The 21,225-nt window shown below is 40.4% G+C and overlaps 1 protein-coding gene across 1 annotated transcript in view; it reads left to right on the forward strand.

Moving 5' to 3' along the window:
- nos1 (nitric oxide synthase 1 (neuronal)) overlaps nucleotides 1–10,792 on the forward strand; it is a 94,856-nt gene extending 84,064 nt beyond the window's left edge. The window contains exons 24-28 of the mRNA XM_059986940.1: nucleotides 3,162–3,283; nucleotides 3,917–4,065; nucleotides 4,577–4,771; nucleotides 7,309–7,427; nucleotides 9,653–10,792. Of these exons, the coding sequence (XP_059842923.1) occupies nucleotides 3,162–3,283; nucleotides 3,917–4,065; nucleotides 4,577–4,771; nucleotides 7,309–7,427; nucleotides 9,653–9,668 (601 nt within the window). The 3' untranslated portion in view covers nucleotides 9,669–10,792. The remainder of the gene's footprint in view (nucleotides 1–3,161; nucleotides 3,284–3,916; nucleotides 4,066–4,576; nucleotides 4,772–7,308; nucleotides 7,428–9,652) is intronic.
- Nucleotides 10,793–21,225: the final 10,433 nt, after the last annotated feature.

The following is a 21,225-nucleotide window of genomic DNA, read 5'->3' on the forward strand; positions in this document are numbered from 1 at the left end:
CTGCCTTACTGAAATCCATCTGTGAGACTTCATTGTCCTCATAAAAAGCAGCGTGATGCAGTTATACACTTAATGGCATAAAGTATGCCCTTCCCATGAGTAAAGGGCTTGAAATGGCTGCTGCTGATTATAGTAATGGCTTTGACTTTATGTCATTAGTTATTCTCTGAGTTACTTTTGCAACAACTCCAATGAACTTGAGAAATTAGTAATTGCAGTTGAAAGGGTTTTTTTTAACTTTCTTGCACAGTAGTAAAGATATCAATTCATTAAAAAATGCTTTAATGTGCTGGATGGAGAGATGACTGGATGAACTTTTGGTATGAAATGCCATTAAACCATACAGGATTACATTTAGTTTTATGGTCAGATTGTCCAAGATCTCACTGTTTGCCTCTTTTAATCACATAAAAAGGTGATCAAAAAATAGACTTTCAAAGAGCTAAGGCTTATAATTTACACACTTTTGTAAGACCCTCTTAGTTCCCCATCCTCTCTACCATAGACTCCTTGTTGTACTAAAGGACTTGAAGCAGTGTGGTTTCCAATCTGACTCGTAAGATTTTTTATTTCTATTCATGAATTAAAAGTGTATCCTTAAAACAACTGGTCATAATCAAGGCTTCGTTATTATACTTTATTTAATTTTGCTCTATTTCTCTACCATCATTAAACTCTGCCAGAGTGTGGTTCTGCTTTGAAACTCATTGATGTAGAAATGAGCCAGTTGAACAGATGGGAGTTAGTTTGCTGCAGGTCTGCCCAAGTTTGTTCAATTTACCTATGCCTTTATTTTAAAACCACGATCAAATCAAATTAGTGCTCTTTCATTATTATATTTGTTTTATAAATCACTTATCCCAAAATACTTCCTGTAATCAGTAGAGAAATCGATGGTAAGAGGACATCATCAGCGGGTGAAGGCTTTCTGCACGGTTTTCAGCTAGTCTGATGAGGTCAATGCCATAATACAAAAGATGAGCAAGTTCTACTAGGGGTTTAGCATGAAGTGTAGATGGCAAGGAAGCGTAGATTTTGAGAATGATTATATCTCTTGAATGGCTGGCAAGCCGTACATCAGGCAATCTAGCCGGTTCTGTATGTTCCTAGTTAATTGTAGAAAATGGTGATTTTCCTTCTCTGGAAGCTAACTGTCCTGTGGATGAAAAGTGTGGATTCAATGTAGCATGGAAGTGTTCTGCTGAACTTTAAGTTGTCACTAAAAAAAAACTTCTGACATATTGGCCATCATAAATCAGTGTATTGGGTACAGGAATTGGGATGTAATTTTGAAATTGTGTAAGACTTGGTGAAGCCCAATTTGAAGTGGTGTGTCTAGCTTTGGTCACCTATCTAAATGTACCTATGTAAATAAGAATGAAAGAGTGCAGAGAAGACTTACAAGGATGTTGCTGGGACTTGGAGGACCTGAGTTATAGGGAAAGGTTGAATAGATTGGGACTTTATTCCCTAAAATGCAGAAGACGTTTTGATGGAGGTTTATGATAGGGTAAATGCAAGCAGGCTTTTTCCACTGTGGTTGGTTGAGACCAGAATTAGAGGTCATAGGTTAAGGTGAAATGCTTAAGGGGAACATGAGGGGGAACAACTTCAGTCAGAGGGTGGTATGAGCTGCCAGCATAGGTGGTGGATGCAAAGTCAATTTTACCATTTAAGAGAAACTTGGATAGGTACATGAATAGAGGGGGGATAGAGGGCTATGGTCCACGTGTAGGTCGATGGGACTAGGCGGACTACTGGTTTGGCACAGACTAGATGGACCACAGTGCCTGTTTCAGCGATCAGTGCTCTATGACTCTAAGTTTTCATGCAACAAAAGGAGGAAGTGATTAATGGCACTTCCAGACCACACTTACATCAAACTTTTCTTGACTCATTTACGTTCATTAGTCCCAATTACAATTGTGCACTGAAGCCCGAAAATTTATGCTGAGTGAGGGAAGACACTGATGCAGAGTTAAAAACAAAGCGCAACAGCAGTCTAGGTGAAAGTTACTAAAGAACTAAAGGTTACTTGCTGAGATTTTGCTGTGAATGTGACCAGGACATGTCATTTTAAAACAAAACGAGACTAGGTAGTGTCTGCTGGTGAAGAATTATTTAACTATTTGAAGGATATTATTGATGATTGCACTTTGGGTGATAAATTTTTCTAGCATTGCCACTACTTCCTAATGCTATTGTCGTGTCAATGAACTGTGGTACCTGAATTCATGCGCTTTTGCACCTGCCCTTGCTACACATAAGCTATGTTGGTTGTGACTTTAATCTCTTATTTTAGAAAGACAAGATACAAAAGGAAGCAAATAACCAAGGCTTTAAGGTTTTTGAAAGAAGGGGATAGCTACTGTATGAAAGACTCTCATAGAGTAATAGGGAAAAACAGCACCAAACAGGGACTTTGATCTACTGAACCTGTACCAATTATCAACTCATTTATACTGATCCTACATTGATTTCATCTTCCTTTCTCACATTCTCATCCATTGCCCTTCACCTACACACTATGAGCAATCTACCAGAAGCCAATTAACCTACTAACCTGCATATCTTTGAGATGTGGGAGGAACCAGGATTGCTCAGAGGAAACCCCACATGGTCTCAGAGAGAACGTGCAGACAGTGTCAGAGGTCAGGATTGAACCTGCGTCACCGGCACTTCGAGGCAGCTCTTCTACCAGCTGTCAGCTGACTCCTAGCCTTATAAAGCAGGGGTTCTCATCCTGCAGTCCATGGACCTCTTGCTTAATGATATTGGACCATAAGACATAGGAGCCGAATTAGGCCATTCAGCCCGTCGAGTCCGCCATTCCATCATGGCTGATCCTGGATCTCATTCAACCCCATAAACCTGCCTTCTTGCCTTATCCTTTGATGCCCTGACTGATCAGGGCACTATCAACCTTAAATATACCCACATATAAATATGCCATGGTATTGGTCCGTGGCATAAAAAGGTTGCTAACCCCCACCCTCCCCCCCATTATAAAGGAACAATCTTGAAATAACCAAAAACTGTGGAGGTATAATACCACAAATTTCAAGTCATTAGTCAAAATATCATTAAGTAATTAAAACTGAGCAGACACTGTACCCAGTGGTGGAGCCCTACATTAATCCATTGTGTGTATTTGGATGCAGCGCGCCATCTTTCAGGTTACCAGAAAATCCATCGGTTCCTTGCATCTTAATTGGACCGGGAACTGGAATTGCTCCCTTCAGAAGCTTCTGGCAGCAGCGCTTGCACGATGCTGAATACAAAGGTAGGTCACCAAAAAGCACCTTAAAAAAAGCAGCTGCTAAACTCTGCTTATCAAAGGTTAATAGTTCAACGAGTGCGAATTAATAAACTATTCCCCTCATTGTTTCATTTTTTCACGCAATTTATTGCAACTTACAGTAATTTTTGTTTCTGTCTTGCGCGGCATAACTGTCACAAAACAACAAGTTTCACAACTTATGTCAGTGATAATAAACCTGATTTCTGATTTTAAACTTGCTGAAGTTTATTGATGGGGAAAAGACAAAGAAAAGGAGGAAGGTCACGACTTTATGAAGCCCACCAATTCCTCTACATGTTAGTGATCTCCTCCAATCATCATCCAAACTTTGGTGCCAATCTGACTCCATAGTAAACCATTTCTCTCAGACTTGCCTTTTCTGTACAGTCGTATCTTCGCTCTGCAAACTTCCTCCACCCCAATAGTGAGAAATACATTCAATTTGGCAGTAGTATTATTAGCTTTGCTCATGGTATAAAATGAGGGTGAACTTGCAATCTCCCAATATTGTATTACAAGAAAATCAAAAGGCAAAGGATCTCTGTCTCCCCCTGATGTCAGAATTACTTTAACATTTCCTGAAGAAAGGTTGCTTCTTTATTTTTATTGTTTTAGGAGTGAGGGCATGTCCCATGACACTTCTGTTTGGCTGCCGACAGTCAAAGATTGACCACATCTATCGAGAGGAGACTATTCATGTAAAAAACAAAGGTGTATTTCAAGAGCTCTACACAGCTTACTCTCGTGAACCAGAAAGACCAAAGGTACTTGGATGGCTTAAAGTGGGTCTTTGTTTAGGCTTCAGTGTCCTTTTTTTTGAACATGCTTACCTTTAGTAACAATACATATTAATTTTCAGTCTTTAAAGTAAAGGAGTTTCCTGGAAAAGCCAGTGAACCACTGAAAGTGCTGAATTAAGTTTTTAATGTCTTGCAAGATGCATCATTTTTTAAAATGATTTATTCCTGCATGGCAAACTGGCTGAGTTTACAGAGCAGCCAAAAGATCCATGGTGGAGCAGCCCTGGCACTGGCTAAATGCAAAATTTTGCAAAGATAATACCGCAAATGGAATTTTGCAGATGGAATGTGTGGTTTATTTTGAGGCTTTTGAATTATAAATAGAAATTTTCACTAAAATAAAGAAATGACAGAAGAGCATGGTGCTTAGTAATAATTTGCCAGATTTTCCAAGGACTTAATGCTGTTGCAAATTTGAAATCTTAAATTAGTGTTTATTAGTAATAAATATATTGAAGGATTTGTCTGATTTCAGAAATACGTACAAGACATTTTACGTGAACAACTTTCTGACAAGATATTCAAATTACTGCAAGACCAAGGAGGGCACATATATGTCTGTGGCGATGTTACGATGGCAGGAGATGTTCTGAAGACAGTTCAGCACATTCTCACACAGCATGGGAAGATATCGCTTGAAGATGCTGGGATCTTTATCAGCAAGCTGCGGGTAAGGTTTTAAACAAGGCAGATAACCTTTAAACATTTACCTTCCAATGCATTCCTTTTAACATTCATTTGTATTGTTAGTTTACTTAGCAGCTGATCTGTACACAAGCTAGCAGATGCTGTTTTTGATTAGAGTCATTGAAAAATAGAGTGAGATAGTATGGAAGCAGGTCCTTTGGTCTAATTTGTCTATATTGACCTTGATGCCATGGTAGTCCCATTTGCCTATACTCCTCTAAACCCCTCCTATCTATTATTTGGCCAAATGTCGTTTAAATGCCATTTTGTACCTGCTTCAACCATTTCTTCTGGCACGTTCCAGATATGTATCACCGTTCACTTGGAGAAATTGCCCCTCAAGCCCCTTTTAAATCTTTCACCTCTGACCTTAAACCTATGCCCTCTGGGAAACAGATTGTTTGCATTCACCCTATCTATATCCCTCATGACTCTGTTGAATTATTGTTAAATTATGGGGAGCAAAGCAAGATTTCTTCATTCTCCTCTCTGAATAGTACCAAGGGAAATGTTATCCCTACCTTTTGGTAAATAGATATTGATTTAAAGCCGTCATCTGGAAAACAACAATGCATATGGTGAACTGGTCCTTCGTTACCAAAATTGTCTAGAAGTGCATGTCTCATTTCTACAAGTTTAGGATCAACCTAACAGTGGATACCGAGAGGCTGGGCCCTCTGTAAAATCCTTAAGCTCATTGCTTGTAGAATATTTGGGGGGGAAACTGCTGCTTTGTTGATGTAATCTTGTTTGCAAATGCAACAGCAGTAAATGATTATTAATGAATGTGCTGTACTGTATAAATGAAATATTGCATAAAGTAAGTTTTGGCAAATAAATCATCTCCCCATGGCAGCGGTACATATGCTATATAGTGGTAATGAGAATGGTACCCTGTCTCTACAAATCATTTCATTAATGCCAGTGGAAGAAACTGTGAAGGTCGAGCACAAAAATGCCAACACTGCTTGGGTGTCACGGTGGCACAGCCCATAGAGATATAGAGGTGTTCTCTGTGTAGAGTCTGCGAATTCTTCCTCCTAAATCCCAGGTCCATTCCCACTAGTGCGTAGGCAAGTGACAGAATCTGGGCTGTAATGGATGAGAACGTGGGGAGAATTTAAAAAACTGGGATTAATGCAAGATCTGTGAAAATGTGTGGTTTGAAGGCTGGCACTGACTTGATGGGCTGACGGGCCTGTTTCTGTGCCGTATCACCCCGTGACGCTATGATTTTGAACACATTATGTTACACTGATGAGCATACATTTCTAGGCAAATGAATACCAGCCCAGATTTTGCCAAGAGATGCCCCACACCCACATTCACCATTCGGACTCTCCATTGCTCTGTTCTTCCCAGCTACATCCCAGACTTCATCAGTCAGGGTCCCAGCAGTGCCAAGGCCTTTTATATAATATAATCAGATCACAAGGGTGGACCATAACAAGCCCCACCCAGAAACTGGTCGGGAAACATGGTCAGACAATTCAGACCACGACCTCACCTTTGTCATCTATCAAAGCTCTCAGTTATTGGAGTATTTCTAATGTCCTGAACATATAGGTTTAAGATAGTTTATTGTCATTCGTCAGTACACAAGTGGAAAGGAGACCAAGGCAATTGTTAATCAAGATCCAATGAAGCAAACAGAACTCAATAAGCATAAAAAAAACAATGCATATAAATATAAAACAGAACATACAAGTAGCTGTTGAATGTGGCTGTAATTTCACAAGATTCATAAACTGATTCGTGTATAAAAAGTAACTCTAGTTGGAGGAGTAGCTGAACATTAGGTGGTCTGACAGGAAACGATAAAGTGGCTGATGTGGATGTAGTGGAGGTGTTAGTCAACCTGACGGCTTGGGGAAGTAACTGTTTTTGAGTCCGGTTCTCCTGGCGTGTGTGCTGCCTAGCCTCCCCCTGATAAAGCTTTCAGATAAAAAACAATACTTAGATACTCTTCAAACTAAATTTTTAAAATAACTGAAGGTGGGACTAACTTCTTTCTGACCTTTCCCCTTCAAAGCTACACATCTACTGACATTGCAATGAATGGGTTTAGTGATCATCTTCCTTATCTAGAGAACTGGAAGCAGAATTTCCATGCAGAGTCCATTACTAGGGCGAGAATGATAAATGTCCTGCTCCCACTCCTACTGTGTACATTAGGATGTACTCAATTGTCCATAAAAATTGTGACAAAATGTGACAGGACTACAGAGCTTTCATCCGAACTGTTGGGTGTAACGTGTTGTTTTTGCCATTTAACACTCATGTGGCCCTGGTACACCTGGAGATGCGTCTGCCATGTCTAAAATGTACACTGATTTGTTAGTAATTTTATTGACACAGCTGATTATTGTTTTTGCTTAGAAATTTCAGTGTCACTAAGACAACTTCACTATAATCACAAAAGGTACCATGCCTCTTGCATGACATTCTTCATCTGGAGGAGGTGAGCATCCTTAACCAACAGTATGGTTTACAGTACTTGTGCCTTGTTTTGTTCCCCAGGATGAAAACCGTTACCATGAAGACATATTTGGTGTCACTCTCCGTACTTATGAAGTTACCAACCGCCTTCGATCAGAATCCATCGCATTTATTGAGGAAAGCAAGAAAGACTCAGATGAGTAAGTATGTGGAGACTAACAACTGAAATTACAACATTAATAAGTTGAATTTTTAAAGAATTGTTTATAACATCTGGAAAGAATTGTTTGAAACATCCTAGGCCTGGTTTCAAATTAAAGGAATGAGTCATCTTATTCATAATATTAAAATACAAAATAAACCAGTAAAATAAAATTAGAGAAAATATGTTTAAGGAGTTTCATCGATTCCCAAGGCAGAAATGAACATAAGAAGTTCTAGTAGGAGTGACCCTGTTGACTTCTTATACTTGCTCTGCCATTTGAAAGATCATGGCTGGTATTTTCCCTTTGCTCACTTTTCTATGCTACCCTTTCAATCACTTAAAATTCACAAAATCTGTTGATTTCTGATAAAGGGTCTCAGTCTGAAACTTGACTTTATCCCTTTCCATAGATGCTGCCTGACCTGAGTTCCTGCAACGATTTGTGGGTGTCGCTCTTGATTTCTGTCTTGAGTATTCCCCACAATTATGTCTCCACTGCACTTCTGTGTAAAGAAGTTTAAATAATTACCACCCTGTGGTGAAAGAATTATCTTCTCATACCAGCTTAGTCCAAAAACTATCGGTTTAGATTTGATTTAGACCAAAAGCAAAATTAGTTTTGGGTTAAGTCAAAAGTAAAGGTCAACTTAGCAGTTGAATCTGAGAAAATAATGAATTCAAAGTTGGTAATGGATGAACTGGTAACTGTGATTCCTAAACCAATAAATGCAATGCCAGAAAGTCTTTTCCTGGTTTCACACCAATTCAATCAGCAGATATATTGCTTTGAAATTATTTCTTAGTCAGATGGATGTTCTCCATTGTTGCAACGCACTAACCAATCCACAGAACCAGTTTTGTCCGTGCTTGTCAGATTTAAAATCCATCCCAAACTGTTGAACTTAAGGAAATAATCTGTCTGATGGCTACTCCTGTGTGAAGGACGTTCCCCATCGAAATGCAATCATTAGATCATGTGATAGATATGACCTGCATTAGTTCTTCCGCATATGGTTTAGAGTTAAATAATGTCTTCGCCTAGAAAATGGGGAGAGCTTAGCCCTCCATCATGGAAGTAGTTGAAGTGATAGTTTAAGAGAAGGCTGAATACGTATAACAGGAAGTAGGATTCAGGATTTATGCTGACAGAATTGATGAGGTCAACTTTTAATGGGCCAATAGTGATTCCATCTGAAACCTGACTTTCAGCAAATTGTGGAATAACACAGCATTGAAGCATGTCCTACAGCCCAATATGTTCATGTTGACTATGGAGCCCCCCAAGCTAGCCCTGTTTGGCTACATATCCCTCCTATTTAAGTACTTATACAAATGTCTTTTGAATGTTGTTATTGTATCTGTCTTAATTTTATTTTTCTGACAGCTCATTCCATATATACACCGCACTCTGCATGAAAAGGGCGCCCCTCAACTCTCTTTTGACTTCTTTGCCTCTACCTTTGTACCTTTAGTTTTTATATGCCCCTCTGATATTAAGCTGGAAAAAAGACAGTGACCCTATCTTAGCCCCTCAAGATTACATATACTCTGCAAGTGAGTTACACTCCAAGGGATGAAGTACTAACCTGACCAACATCTCTCTATTACTCAGGTTGACCAGTCATGGCAGCATCCTTGTTAAATCTTCTTTGCTGTCTTTCTAATTTAATGATCCAGGAACTTATTTCAGTTCAGACCATAAAGCAAAGGAGCAAAATTGGGACCTTGGCCCATCATGTCTGTTCTGCCATTCCATCATGGCTCATTTCTATTTTACCGCAGGTTACTTAGAGATACAGCACGGTGTAAGCCCGCACCACCCAATTACATCCACTTTTTGGAATGTGGGAAGAAACCAGAGCATCAGGAGGAAACCCATGCAGTCATGGACCAGACATACAAAGTCCTTCCATACAGCGGCAGGAATTAAAACTGGGTCGTTGGCACTGTAATGTCACCGCATTAGACGCTACAGAGCCGCGTACTTAATTATCCCTCTTAACCCCATTCTCTTTCCTTCTCCTTGACACCCTTACTAACCAAGAACCTATCAACCTCCACTTTAAATATACCCTTAGTCTATATAGGTCTATACTAGATTTTGCTGATTGAATAATCTCCACAGCTCGTCTATTTTAATTTCTGATAGTTACATAAAATCTGTAAAGATTTTCTTCCATACAGTCCTACTGATTCTACATTTTTCTTTGTCTTCCATAGGGTGTTCTGCGTTTGATGAGAAGATTCCCATGACAATATACTCCATGGCCTTTGAAAGAGGTTTTGTTCAATTCTGAACACTTCATTGCGCATCAAAGTCCACACAAGGCTGCCACACGAGAGTGATTTAAAAAGCTTAATTCTTTTCTTCTACGAAACATAGCTTGCAATATTTTTACACAAGGAAGATTGCTCTGTAATTTGCTACATGGGGTGATTATTGTTGGGTCAAATTTTTGCTAATATGCTGCTTTTAGATTATTTGCGATGCCTCAAGCAAGCAAACAGTCTGTGCTATGACAAGAAAGTTGTTGCATGTAATAAAAACAACAGGCATTTTATGAAACAACATTCAGCATACATGGGGGTCATTGTAAAACACCATGAACTCTATTCAGTAAATGTATATTTTAAAGGTCTACAGGAGATACTTCCTTTTTTTTTGAAATTCAAGTAGCATATACAGGAAACGTTTCTGGTACGTTTCTCTCCTAAAAGGTAGCAAGAGGCTTAAAAGAAAAAAATACAGATTTTTCTGCTTGTGGAAGTTTAGTCCTGGTGTTTGCATACTTCAAAGATATCAAATGTTATTATTCTCTGATTATGCAACAAGAAAAAAATACTTATATCTCTTTAAGCCTGTGGCAGTATGGAAACCCAAGGTGGTACAGCATAATAACGCATTTCTCCATGTAGTTATCAATAGTTCACTCAAGACTTAGTCATTTTGTGAGCCAAAAGTACTGCTCTACTGCTGATGCACCATCAATAACTCTGAGACGTGGGTTAAGGTAGGCTTTTATTGGCTGGAAGAAAGCACAAGCAGCAAGCGACCATCACACAACATCCTGGAGACTGAGGAGGGGTCTGTGCCTCCAATCGCCTTCATACCGGGGTCTGTGGGAGGAGCCACAGGAGCAGTCAGCGGTGGGGGGTGGGGGGCGTGTCCAGACAGGTATATGTAGTTCACCACAACTGCCTCCTCCCATGTCTGTTTATTTAACCTGCCTTTAAATTAAGCTCCTCAAGCACTAGCTGTCGTAGAGTACCACATTCTCACCATTTTCTCAGTTGAGGTTTTTAAGAATTCGCTGCTTGGTTTCTTGGCATCTGTCTTATGTTGTTCTCCTCTATAAATGGCAACACTGTCCTCGCATAAAATGTTTTCTGGTGAAGTCTTATTGGGAAATTAACCAAAGTTCAAAGTAAATTGATCATCAAGGTACGCATATATCACTATATACTACCTTGCAATTCATTTTCCTTCAGGCATTCATAGTAGAACAAAGAAAACAATAGAATCAATGAAAAACTACCACATAAATAAAAACTAACAGACAGCCAATGTGCAAAAGAAGACAGACTGCAAATGCAAAAAAAAAAGAATCCCAAATAATAAATAAATAAATAAATAAATAATGCTGAGAACACGAGTATAGAGTCCTTGAAAGTAAATCTGTAGGTTGTGAAATCAGTTCAGTGTTGTGGTGAGTGAGGTTATCCACTCTAGTTCAGGAGCCTGATGTCTGAAGGGTAATAATTGTTCCTGAACCTGGTGGTGTGGGATCGAAGGCTTTTCTACCTCCTGCCTGAGAAGAGAGCATGGCCTGGATGATGGGGGCCCTTGATGTTGGATGCCACTTTTTTTGTGGTAGCATTCCTCCAGACAGATTCCTGTGACAATTCACCCTAATAATCATTTAATTTATCTATCATATTTTATCATGTAATGAAGTCATCACCATGTGTGAGCTTTTACTGACTTAATCAGAAACAGGATCAAATGTTTATAACTTAAGCTGTTTTACAGTGAGGTATTTCCAACATCAGGTACACTACTCTTCTGGGCTGAGACCTTGCACCAGACCCGGGGCATTGAAGTACACCTTTTGCCTCCACAGATGCTGTTTGCCCTGCTCAGTTCTTCCAACTTTCTCTTTTTCATTCCTGATTCCAGCACCTGTAGTCACATTTGTCTTTGTCTCCTTACAACCTGACCTGTCTTAACCCACCCCCATACATCCATCTGTCTTCGCTCTGCACCTCCCCACCGCCAGCTCCATTTTGAAAACTGTCACTCCACTATTCTTCCCTGGTGATGAAGGAGGCTCCTTGACCCAAAATTTTGACTGTTTTTCTTCCACAGATGCATACTTGACTGATATCTTCCAACATTTCCCTTTTCGTTTCAGATTCCAACATCTGTGGTTTTATTTCTTTTCCATTTTTAACATAGATGCCTCTCCGACGCAGAATTTAACATGAGTATGGTTTGATTGTCGAATAGCACAAGTCAAGTTTCCTGTCCTTTCGGCCCTCATTATTTTACATTTATTCAAAGAGTGTTCTGGTGGATTTGCAATTAGATAAAAATAGATAGAATTTATTAAATTAATTTACTTGAAGAAGACTTTGAAGCAAATTGAAATGACTTTTATTGAAATTGTTGATGACTAAGAAAGTTTTGAATTGTTTTATTTGAGTAAGCTGAGATTTTGAAGTTTGGGATTGCACACAACATGTTAAACACGGTGGTGTAGTGGTTAGCACAACACTTTGCAGTGGCAGCAACCCGGGATCAATTCCCACTGCTGTCTGTAAGGAGTTTGCTCCCCCGTGAAAATGTGGGTTACCTCCGAATGCTCCGGTTTTCTCCCACTGTCCACAGGCATACCAGTTGACCAGTTAATTGGTCATTGTAAATTGTCCTGTGATTAGCCTAGAGTAGCTGGGCAGCATGGCTCAGGGGTCAGAAGGGGCTATTCCATGATGAATCTCAATAAATATTAAAATTAAAAGTGCTCCTCATGAATAAAGGTGATATATATCAACAATCAGGGAATTTCTGTGCAGAGTTTCTCAACAAAGTCAACAGCCCATTTATTACTAGTCAATCAACAAAAGTCTCCTGACATCTAACTATATTGCATCTACTTCTCCCTAGGTCATCTTTTGGCATCAGATAACTTATTTGCACTCTAGTTTTGTAGATTCTGCATTGGGTAACAATGCCAATGTGGGAACTGCAGACTTCTCCACAGATCAGGCAGACTGTGACTGATATGGAGGGCAGGTGGGCAGTCTATGAAGTGGTCTCATTCCTCCAAGGGATTTCTGTGTGATCATGATGCATTTCTGAGGTCCTTGATAGTATCCCAGATGGAGCTTCTCTACTTTGACTGATCAGTGTCCCAGAGATTCCCAGGGGTTAGTCAGGATGGTGCATGTCCTAACTAAGGCTTTGAGCACATCTTTGAAATCTGTGTCCCTGGTAATTTGACTGAGCTTGGAGCAGTTTAAAAAAAAATCTGCTGCACTGGAAAAAAAAAGCATGTCAAACAACATCTGAGGAGGCAAAGAGATGTATTGATGTTTTGAGTCAAGACATTGCATCACAATTGAGACTGTAGAAGGAAGAGAGCCAGTAATAGGGGTGAGAGACTGGTACATGATTGGTGGGACTAGACTCGGGGGTTTGGGGTGTGGGCACTTGGATGCAAATGGAGGGAGGTGGCAGGAGGGAGGGCTGATATCAGGGCTGTTAGTTGATAAGAGAAACAAATAAGGGAGGGGTGATGGATCCAGGTGGGGAGGGGGTTGGAAGGGTGAACCAAATAAGAATACATGGGTAAATGGGATGTAGATGTTGGGGATGGTGAACTAATGGGGGAGAAATGGATGGGAGAGGAGGAATAGATAGACACTCTGGGGGAACTGGTGGAAGAGGGAGAGGAACACAATGGAGGTGGGTTGGATGAAGTTGGAAAGTTCAAAGGGTTGTAGTCTATCAGAGTGAACTATTAGGTGTTGTTCTTTGAGCTTGCAATTGCCTTACAGTGGCCGTGGAGAAGGCCAAGAATGCATGGATTGTATGGCCTGCCTAACCTAGCTGAGCATAACTAGGGCTTCAGTACTGGGGGTGTTGTCTTGGGAGATGATACTGATGTTGATTTGCTCATCCTTCCAGTCAATTTGGAGGGTTTTTCCAGTGCCTTGTGAAGCCTGCTGAAGGTCCTCCTGACAAGTAGGAGGGCCCAGAACACTGTTGCCCAAGAGCTTTGTGCTAGATCTAAGGACTTGTTTTCCAAATGCCCATTTCCTCAGTAGACCAAAGCCTTAGCCAGCACATTGAAGTTTGTGGTGAATTTCATCATCAATGTCTGCCTTCCCTGAGAAGGGGCTTCCATATTATGGAAAATGGTCCATGTTTTCCTGGATCTCATAGATACCAAACTATGTGGAGAATTATGTTCCAGGAGCATAGCATTACTTGGGCCTATTATACATAACACGAATGGGAATTACCGATGATGAGATGGTTAATGAAATTCACCCAGAATCCTGCTGTTTAAATGTAGCACCCAAGTGTGTACTGCACAACTTTGATGTTGTACCTGAAGTCTGGGATTGTCTTCATTTCATTTGAGACACTGATATATCATTTTTGTGATATGACAGTTGCAGACATCTTTTCAAACTATATATTGTGGTCAGTATATGCATTGTAAAGATATCCCAGTGAGGTTTTGTGACAAAAGCACAAACTTGTATCAAAGAAGGGAAGAAAGATTATTACTGAGAAGGCTATTCTGTTAGCCCATCTGTATTTCATTGATTTTGGCATTAATATCCTTGGTGGACGATTCCAAGTTTGCACTTTTGATAAACAGGTTCTCCTGATGTCCACTTTAAATGTGGTTTTTACATATTGGTCTTGCTTTCTCAATGTGTTCTGTATTATTGAATGTAAGATACTCTGATATTCTCCCTTAACTTTTTAAACTGTGAAGGTTAAACTCACTGCCATCTCTCATTTGCTTGTTTACAATGTAACAGTCCAATAGTGCTGTACTTCCAAAGGGTACCATTTACATGGGGGGAAGAAAACTACTGCACTCCCTAATTCACACCAAATGACGCACCTCCAGATAGGGAGTACAGGGAGGTTGGAACCCCAGTGAGTACATGTTGCATGTTGAAGTGTACACATTGCTAATCTGAGTTACAATGAATGACATATAACTGAGCTGTGTCACCTGTTGTTGTTATGGGCTTCATGGCATTAGTGCTTCAGCTTTTCTGTAATCTCCTGAAATGTTTGTGTCCTCATTGTGAAACCAAGTTCTTCATTCCATTCTAATTTCGAATATTTTTGAGTAGTTTGGAATGTTTTGCTATTTTTGATCACAAAAGCTGCACTCTGCAGAAGCAGTTTTGCATTTTATACATAACAAGTTTACATTCCGTTAATCACAGCTCGATAAAGAATAAAAACTGATTTCTAGACTATTTGCAAGCTTTATTGACATTATGCCATTAACAAATTAAGGTTTTTGCTTGCTCAATTAACCCCCAAATGCTGGGAATAATTTCATGACACGTTCTAAGATACACTTTATATAATCAATAAACAATGCTCATGCAAAACTTAATTATACCCAACTGGTGTTTGATTCTTCCTTTAACTAGTATTAGGAAAAGTAAGTATTTTATGATGTTAATGAATTTTGCATAAAATTTTATAATATTAAAAGAAATGCATACTTATAACAGAAATGAACCGTTAACATCATTTATTCTACTGACAATATCAAATTTATTGCGAAGACCATAAGATCTAAAGACAAAGCAGCAGAATTAGGCCATTCAGCCCATCAAGTCCACTCCGCCATTCCATCATGGCTGATCCCAGATCCCATTCAACCCTGTTCATCTGCCCTCTAACCCTATCCCTTGATGCTGTGACCAATCAGGAATCTGTCAATTTGCGCTTTGAATCATGGACTTAGCCTCCACTGCAGTCTGTGACAGAGCATTTCACAGATTCACCACTCTTTGGCTAAAAAAATTCCTCCTTACTTCTGTTCTAAAAGGTCACATTGTAGCGATGTGCTACACACAGCGCTGAAATAATGACATGCAGTCGGTAAGTCGTTTGGAGACTATTCAAACTTCGCGGCGCTGGCATTTAATCCCTAGTGCTCGCCCTCTCCGGGTGGAAATGATGTCAGAGGTGCATTACCAAAGTCTCCCCCCGCGCGTGGGCTATTTGTGAGCCAGTTCGCCTGCGCAGAAAGTGGGTCGCCACAACATCTCAATTTTGAGACTGTGCCCTCTAGCTCTGGATACCCCCACCAGAGGAAACATCCTCTTCACATTGACCTTATCTAGTCCTTTCAGCTTTCAATAGGTTTCAGTGAGATCCCCACGCATTCTTCTGAATTCCAGTGAGTACAAGCCCAAAGCTGCCAAACACTCCTCAGGTGTTCACCTCTTCTTTCCCAGAATCATCCTCGTGAACCACCTCTAGATTATCTCCAACGACGATACATCCTTTCTGAGATACGGGGCCAAAACTGTTGACAATTCTCCAAGTGCAGCCTGACTACTGTCTTTCAAAGCTTCGGTGTTATCTCCTTGCTTTTATATTTGCTGCCTTTTCCACAGGCTCAACCTGTGAATTAACCCTCTGGGTGTCTTGCACGAAGACTCCTAAATCCCTTTGGACCTCTGATGTTTGAATTTCTTCCTCATTTAAATAATAGTCCACACTATTGTTCCTTTTACATTTCCCAACACTGTATTCCATCTGCCACCTTTTGTCCATTCTTCCAATTTGTCTAAGTCATGCTGCAATTGCATTGCTTCCTCAGTACTACCTACCCTTCCACTTATCTTTGTATCATCTGCAAACTTTGCCAATACTGACCCCCAAGGAACACTGCTAGTCAATGGCAGCCAACCAGAAAAGGTCCCCTTTATTCCCACTTGCTGCCTCCTGCCTGTCAGCCATTCCTCTATCCATGCCAGTATCTTTCCTGTAACACCATAGGATTTTATCTTGTTAAGCAACTTCATGTGAGACACCTTATCAAATGCCTTCTGAAAACCTAAGTACATGATATTCACTGCCTCTCCTTTGTCCGCCCTGCTTGTTACTTCCTTGAAGAATTCTAACAGATTAGTCAGGTAAGATTTCCCTTTTCAGAAACCATGCTGACATTCTATAGGGGCACGACAGAGAGCATCCTGACTGGCTGCATCACTGCCTGGTATGGGAACTGTATCTCCTCTGTCGTAGGACTCTGCAGGGAGTAGTGCAGACAGCCCAGCACATCTGTAAATGTGAACTTCCCACCTTTCAGGACACTTACAAAGACAGGTGTGTAAAAAGGGCCCGAAGGATCATTGGGGACCCGAGTCACCCCAGCCACAAACTGTTCCAGCTGCTACCATCTGGGAAACGGTACTGCAGCATAAAAGCCAGGACCAACAGGCTCTGGGACAGCTTCTTCCACCAGGCCATCAGACTGACTAATTCATGCTGACACAACTGTATTTCTATGTTATATTGACTATCCTGTTGTACATAATATTTATTATAAATTACTATAATTGCACATTGCACATTTAGATGGACATGTAAATAAAGATTTTTACTCCTCAATGATATTGTTTACTTCAAGATTCAACAGTGTTTATTGTCATTCGTCAATACATGGGAGTAAGGGAGTAACATGATTGTTACTCCGGATCCGATGCAGCTTAAACAAAGTGCAAAAAGTATAAGGAACATAACAAAAACACAGTAAATATAAATACATAAGATTAGATTATATACATAAAGTGACTATTGGTACAATATGTTGAACATGACAGACTTTACAGATGCTGGAGATACAAAACAACAGATGCAAAATGCTGGAGGAACTCAGCAGACCAGGCAGCATCTATGCAAAAGAGTAAGCAGTCGATGTCTCGGGCCGAGACCCTTCTTTGGGTTTGGAAAAAATGGGGAGAAGTCAGATTAAGAAAGTGGGGGAAGGGGAAGCAGAAGTAAAAGGTGGCAGGTGATAGGTGAAACCTGGAGGGGGGGAGGAGTGAAGTAAAGAGCTGGGAAGTTGATAGGTGAAAGACATGAAGGCCTAGAGGAGGCGGAATCTAGTAGGAGAGGATAGAAGACCATGGAAGAAGGGGAAGGAGGAGGAGCACTGGAGTGAGGGGATGGGCAGTTAAGGAGATAAGGTGAGAGAGGGAAACAGGAATGAGGAATGGTGAAGGAGGCGGGGAGCAATTACCAGAAGATATCCATTTTGTGTCCACTTACCATTCCCATTCCGACATGTCAATCCATGGCCTCCTTACTGCCGCAATCAGGTTGGAGGAGCAACACCTTATACTCCGCCTGGGTAGCCTTTACTCTGATGGCATAAACATTGATTTCTTGAACTTCCTGTAATTGCCCCTGCTCATCTCCTTCACCATTCTCCATTTCTGTGTCCCTCTCTCACCTTATCTCCTTACTTGTCCATCACCTCCCTCTGGTGCTCCTCTCCCTTCCCCTTCTTCCATGGTCTTCGATTCTCTCCTATTCCCCCCACCTCCCAGTTTCACCTATCACCTACTATCTTGTACTTCCTCCTCCTCTGCCCATACTTCTTGTTTTCATTAAGAACTGAAAGCTGGTTCTTGTTTGAATTAATGTTTGCTATATTCACATAATTCCATAACTACTGAATCCCTAACAGTAGCTACGGTGGAATGTAAAAATGCAACGATTAGCCAACAATGAGCAATTTTATTAAGTGACTTAAACTTTCATAGAACTCGGAGCAAGAAGACTAATCTATGTTAGAAAGGCAGTGAATTTATGTGTGTTTAAGGTTTACACTCATCTTCAAAGTGATTGGCTAGCTGCTGGGAGAGTGTGCAGGGACAAGCCTATAAGAATTGAAAGCAACAAACCCTGCAGCCTATAAGGATTGAGAGCGACAAGCCCTGTAGCCTATAAAGATTGAGAGCAACGAGCCCCACAGCCTACAAAGATTGAGAACAGTGAGCCTCGCATCCTACAAAGATTGAGAGCAACGAGCCTCACAGCCTATAAGGATTGAGGGCAACAAGAGCACAACCTAAAGTGGTAAATTTTTATCACCCCTTGTGGAAAGCTTTCGAGTGATTTTTTTTGGGAAGCATATGTAGCTCTAGTTCCCTAAGGGTTGAATGGTGTGGGGATTTTAATGTACATAGTTCCCTAAGGGTTGAATGGTGTGGGGATTTTAATGTACATAGTTCCCTAAGGGTTGAATGGTGTGGGGATTTTAATGTACATAGTTCACTGTGGGGTTGTTTGCTAAGTGATGGTAATTGTTTGATTGTAGAAGAACTTTTAAATATTTCACATCTTGTGTGTCTTATCAATGGGGGCTGAGATTTACTGTTCATAATAGTTCTAAAACTGCTATAGATTTAACTTTAGTTTTGAACATTCTGGCTGGAATGAGTGAGTGGGATTTCATGGGTGTTGAAACATTGGGGAGTGATCATTTTCCTGGGTTTATAAGCTTGGGTGTGGATTTGTATAGTGGACAGAAGCCCACTTTTAGGAGGTGGAATTTTGGTAAAGCAAATTGGGAGAGGGTTAAGGCTTTATGAGATGAACATCCGTCAGGGCTGAATGTTGAGGGTGATGTGGATTTCTGCAATGAAAGATTACGCCACATTATTCATCAAATGTGGTTGAAGTGATTCCAATTATAAAGGGGCATTAATATGAGAAAGGCTGTACCACGGTGGAGTGAGGAATGTGCAGAGGCAATTAGAGAGAGAAATAAGGCGTTTTGGAAAGTTGGGAAGTATCACTCTCCGAGTGACCTTACTAAGTATTGCGTTGGCGCGTGGCCAAGTGGTTAAGGCGTTCGTCCAGTTATCTGAAGGTCACTAGTTCGTGTATGTCCATGAGCAAGGCACTTAACCACATATTGCTCTGCGACGACACTGGTGCCAAGCTGTATGGGTCCTAATGTGCTTCCCTTGGACAACATCGGTGGTGTAGAGAGGGGAGACTTGCAGCTTGGGCAACTGTCGGTCTTCCATTAAAAAAGAAACCTGCCCAGGCTTGCGCCCTGGAAACTTTCCAAGGTGCAAATCCATGGTCTATCGAGACTAACGGAGGCCTACACATAAAGTATAAAAGGGCACGGGCTGTGGTGAGGAAAGTAGGGAAGATAGAGAAAAAGTTTACTGGAGGTCATATTGTGATAGTATTGGAAGGAGTATTAAACTTGGAGATGTTTGTGGCATTATTAAAAAATGGTGGGGGGGTGGGGTGGTTGGAATTCATAGGGCTACTAACATTCCAGGAGTGATCAAAGAAAGTAATACGATTAATACTGAGATAGAGAAGGTACAGCTACTGGTTTGGTCATTTGCTGCAATTCACAATCAAGATAATTTAAGTGAAGAGGCTAAACAAAGTAGGGATAAGATTCTAAGTGAGTATCCTGATGTGTTGGAAGCCAGCTGTAGCAATGATAGTACCAGTGATGTAAAGTTCTCTTTGTGTGAATTTACGAAAGCTATTAATAGTACAGGTCAGGAGGCTCCAGGAAAGGATGATATATGCTATTGTACGTTTAAACATATGGCTGACAACTCTCTTAAGATAATAAAATTTTTGAATCATATTTGGAATTTAGGCCATCTTCCCCCCTCATGTAGTAGTGCATATTCTAAAATCTAGGAAACCCCTGTAGGATCCTTCTGGTTATAGACCAATATCACTAATGTTCCATTTGTGTGAACTTATGGAGCGTATGGTAATAGAGCGGTTCAATTATATTTTGGGAAAAAGAGGTGATATAGCGTACTATCAGAGTGGATTTCGAAACGGTAGGATGACGTTGGATTCAGTGTTATGTTTGGAAGATGATATTAGGAAAGCCCAGGTAAATAAAGAAGTTGGAATAGCAGTTTTTTTATATATACAAAAAGCATATGATATGTTATGGAGGGAGGGTCTTATGATTAAATTATAGAAATTAGAAGTGGGAGAAAGGTTATATAATTTTTTTTCTGAGTTTCTTATTTGGACGGTCTATCCAGGTAAGGTTAGGAAAGATATATTCAAGCTTCTATGAGATAGAGAATGGGACTCCACAAGGCAGTATATGCAGTCCTTTATTGTCTAATATTATGATTAATTATATTTTCTCCAAGATAGGCACTGGGGTGGGTAAATCACTTTTTGCAGATGACGTAGCTCTAAGGATCAGGGGAAATTTTTCAATTTAACTGTACATAGGATGTAATTAGCAATTAACAAGGTCGAACAGTGGGCAAATAAGTGGGGTTTTAAGCTTTCAGTAGCAGAAACACAAGTAACGTGTTTTACAAAGAGGATCAATAGACCTGCACTTAATTTGAAATTGTGTAGTCAAACTCCTGAAGAAGGGTCACTGGTAAGATTTCTCGGCATGCGGCTGGATAATAAGCTCACATGGAAGCACCATATCAGTAAGAGAATTGACAAATGTAAAGGGGCAGTAAATATCATAAGGTTTCTATTGTGGGTATTCTTGGGGTGCTGCAAGAAAATCCCTGTTGCCTATATATATATTTGTTTAATTAGATCAGTACTTGATTATAGCTGTGTGGCTTATGGATCAGCTTCATCTTCAAATTCAAAATGTTTGGGTGTGGTACATGCTCAGGCTTTAAGCCTGTGTTGTGGTGCAATAAGGTCGTCTCCTGTTTTAGCCTTACTGGTTGAAATGGGACAATTACCCTTACAG

This window comes from Hypanus sabinus, chromosome 13 (assembly GCF_030144855.1).
Source record: "Hypanus sabinus isolate sHypSab1 chromosome 13, sHypSab1.hap1, whole genome shotgun sequence".
NCBI classification, from domain to species: domain Eukaryota; kingdom Metazoa; phylum Chordata; class Chondrichthyes; order Myliobatiformes; family Dasyatidae; genus Hypanus; species Hypanus sabinus.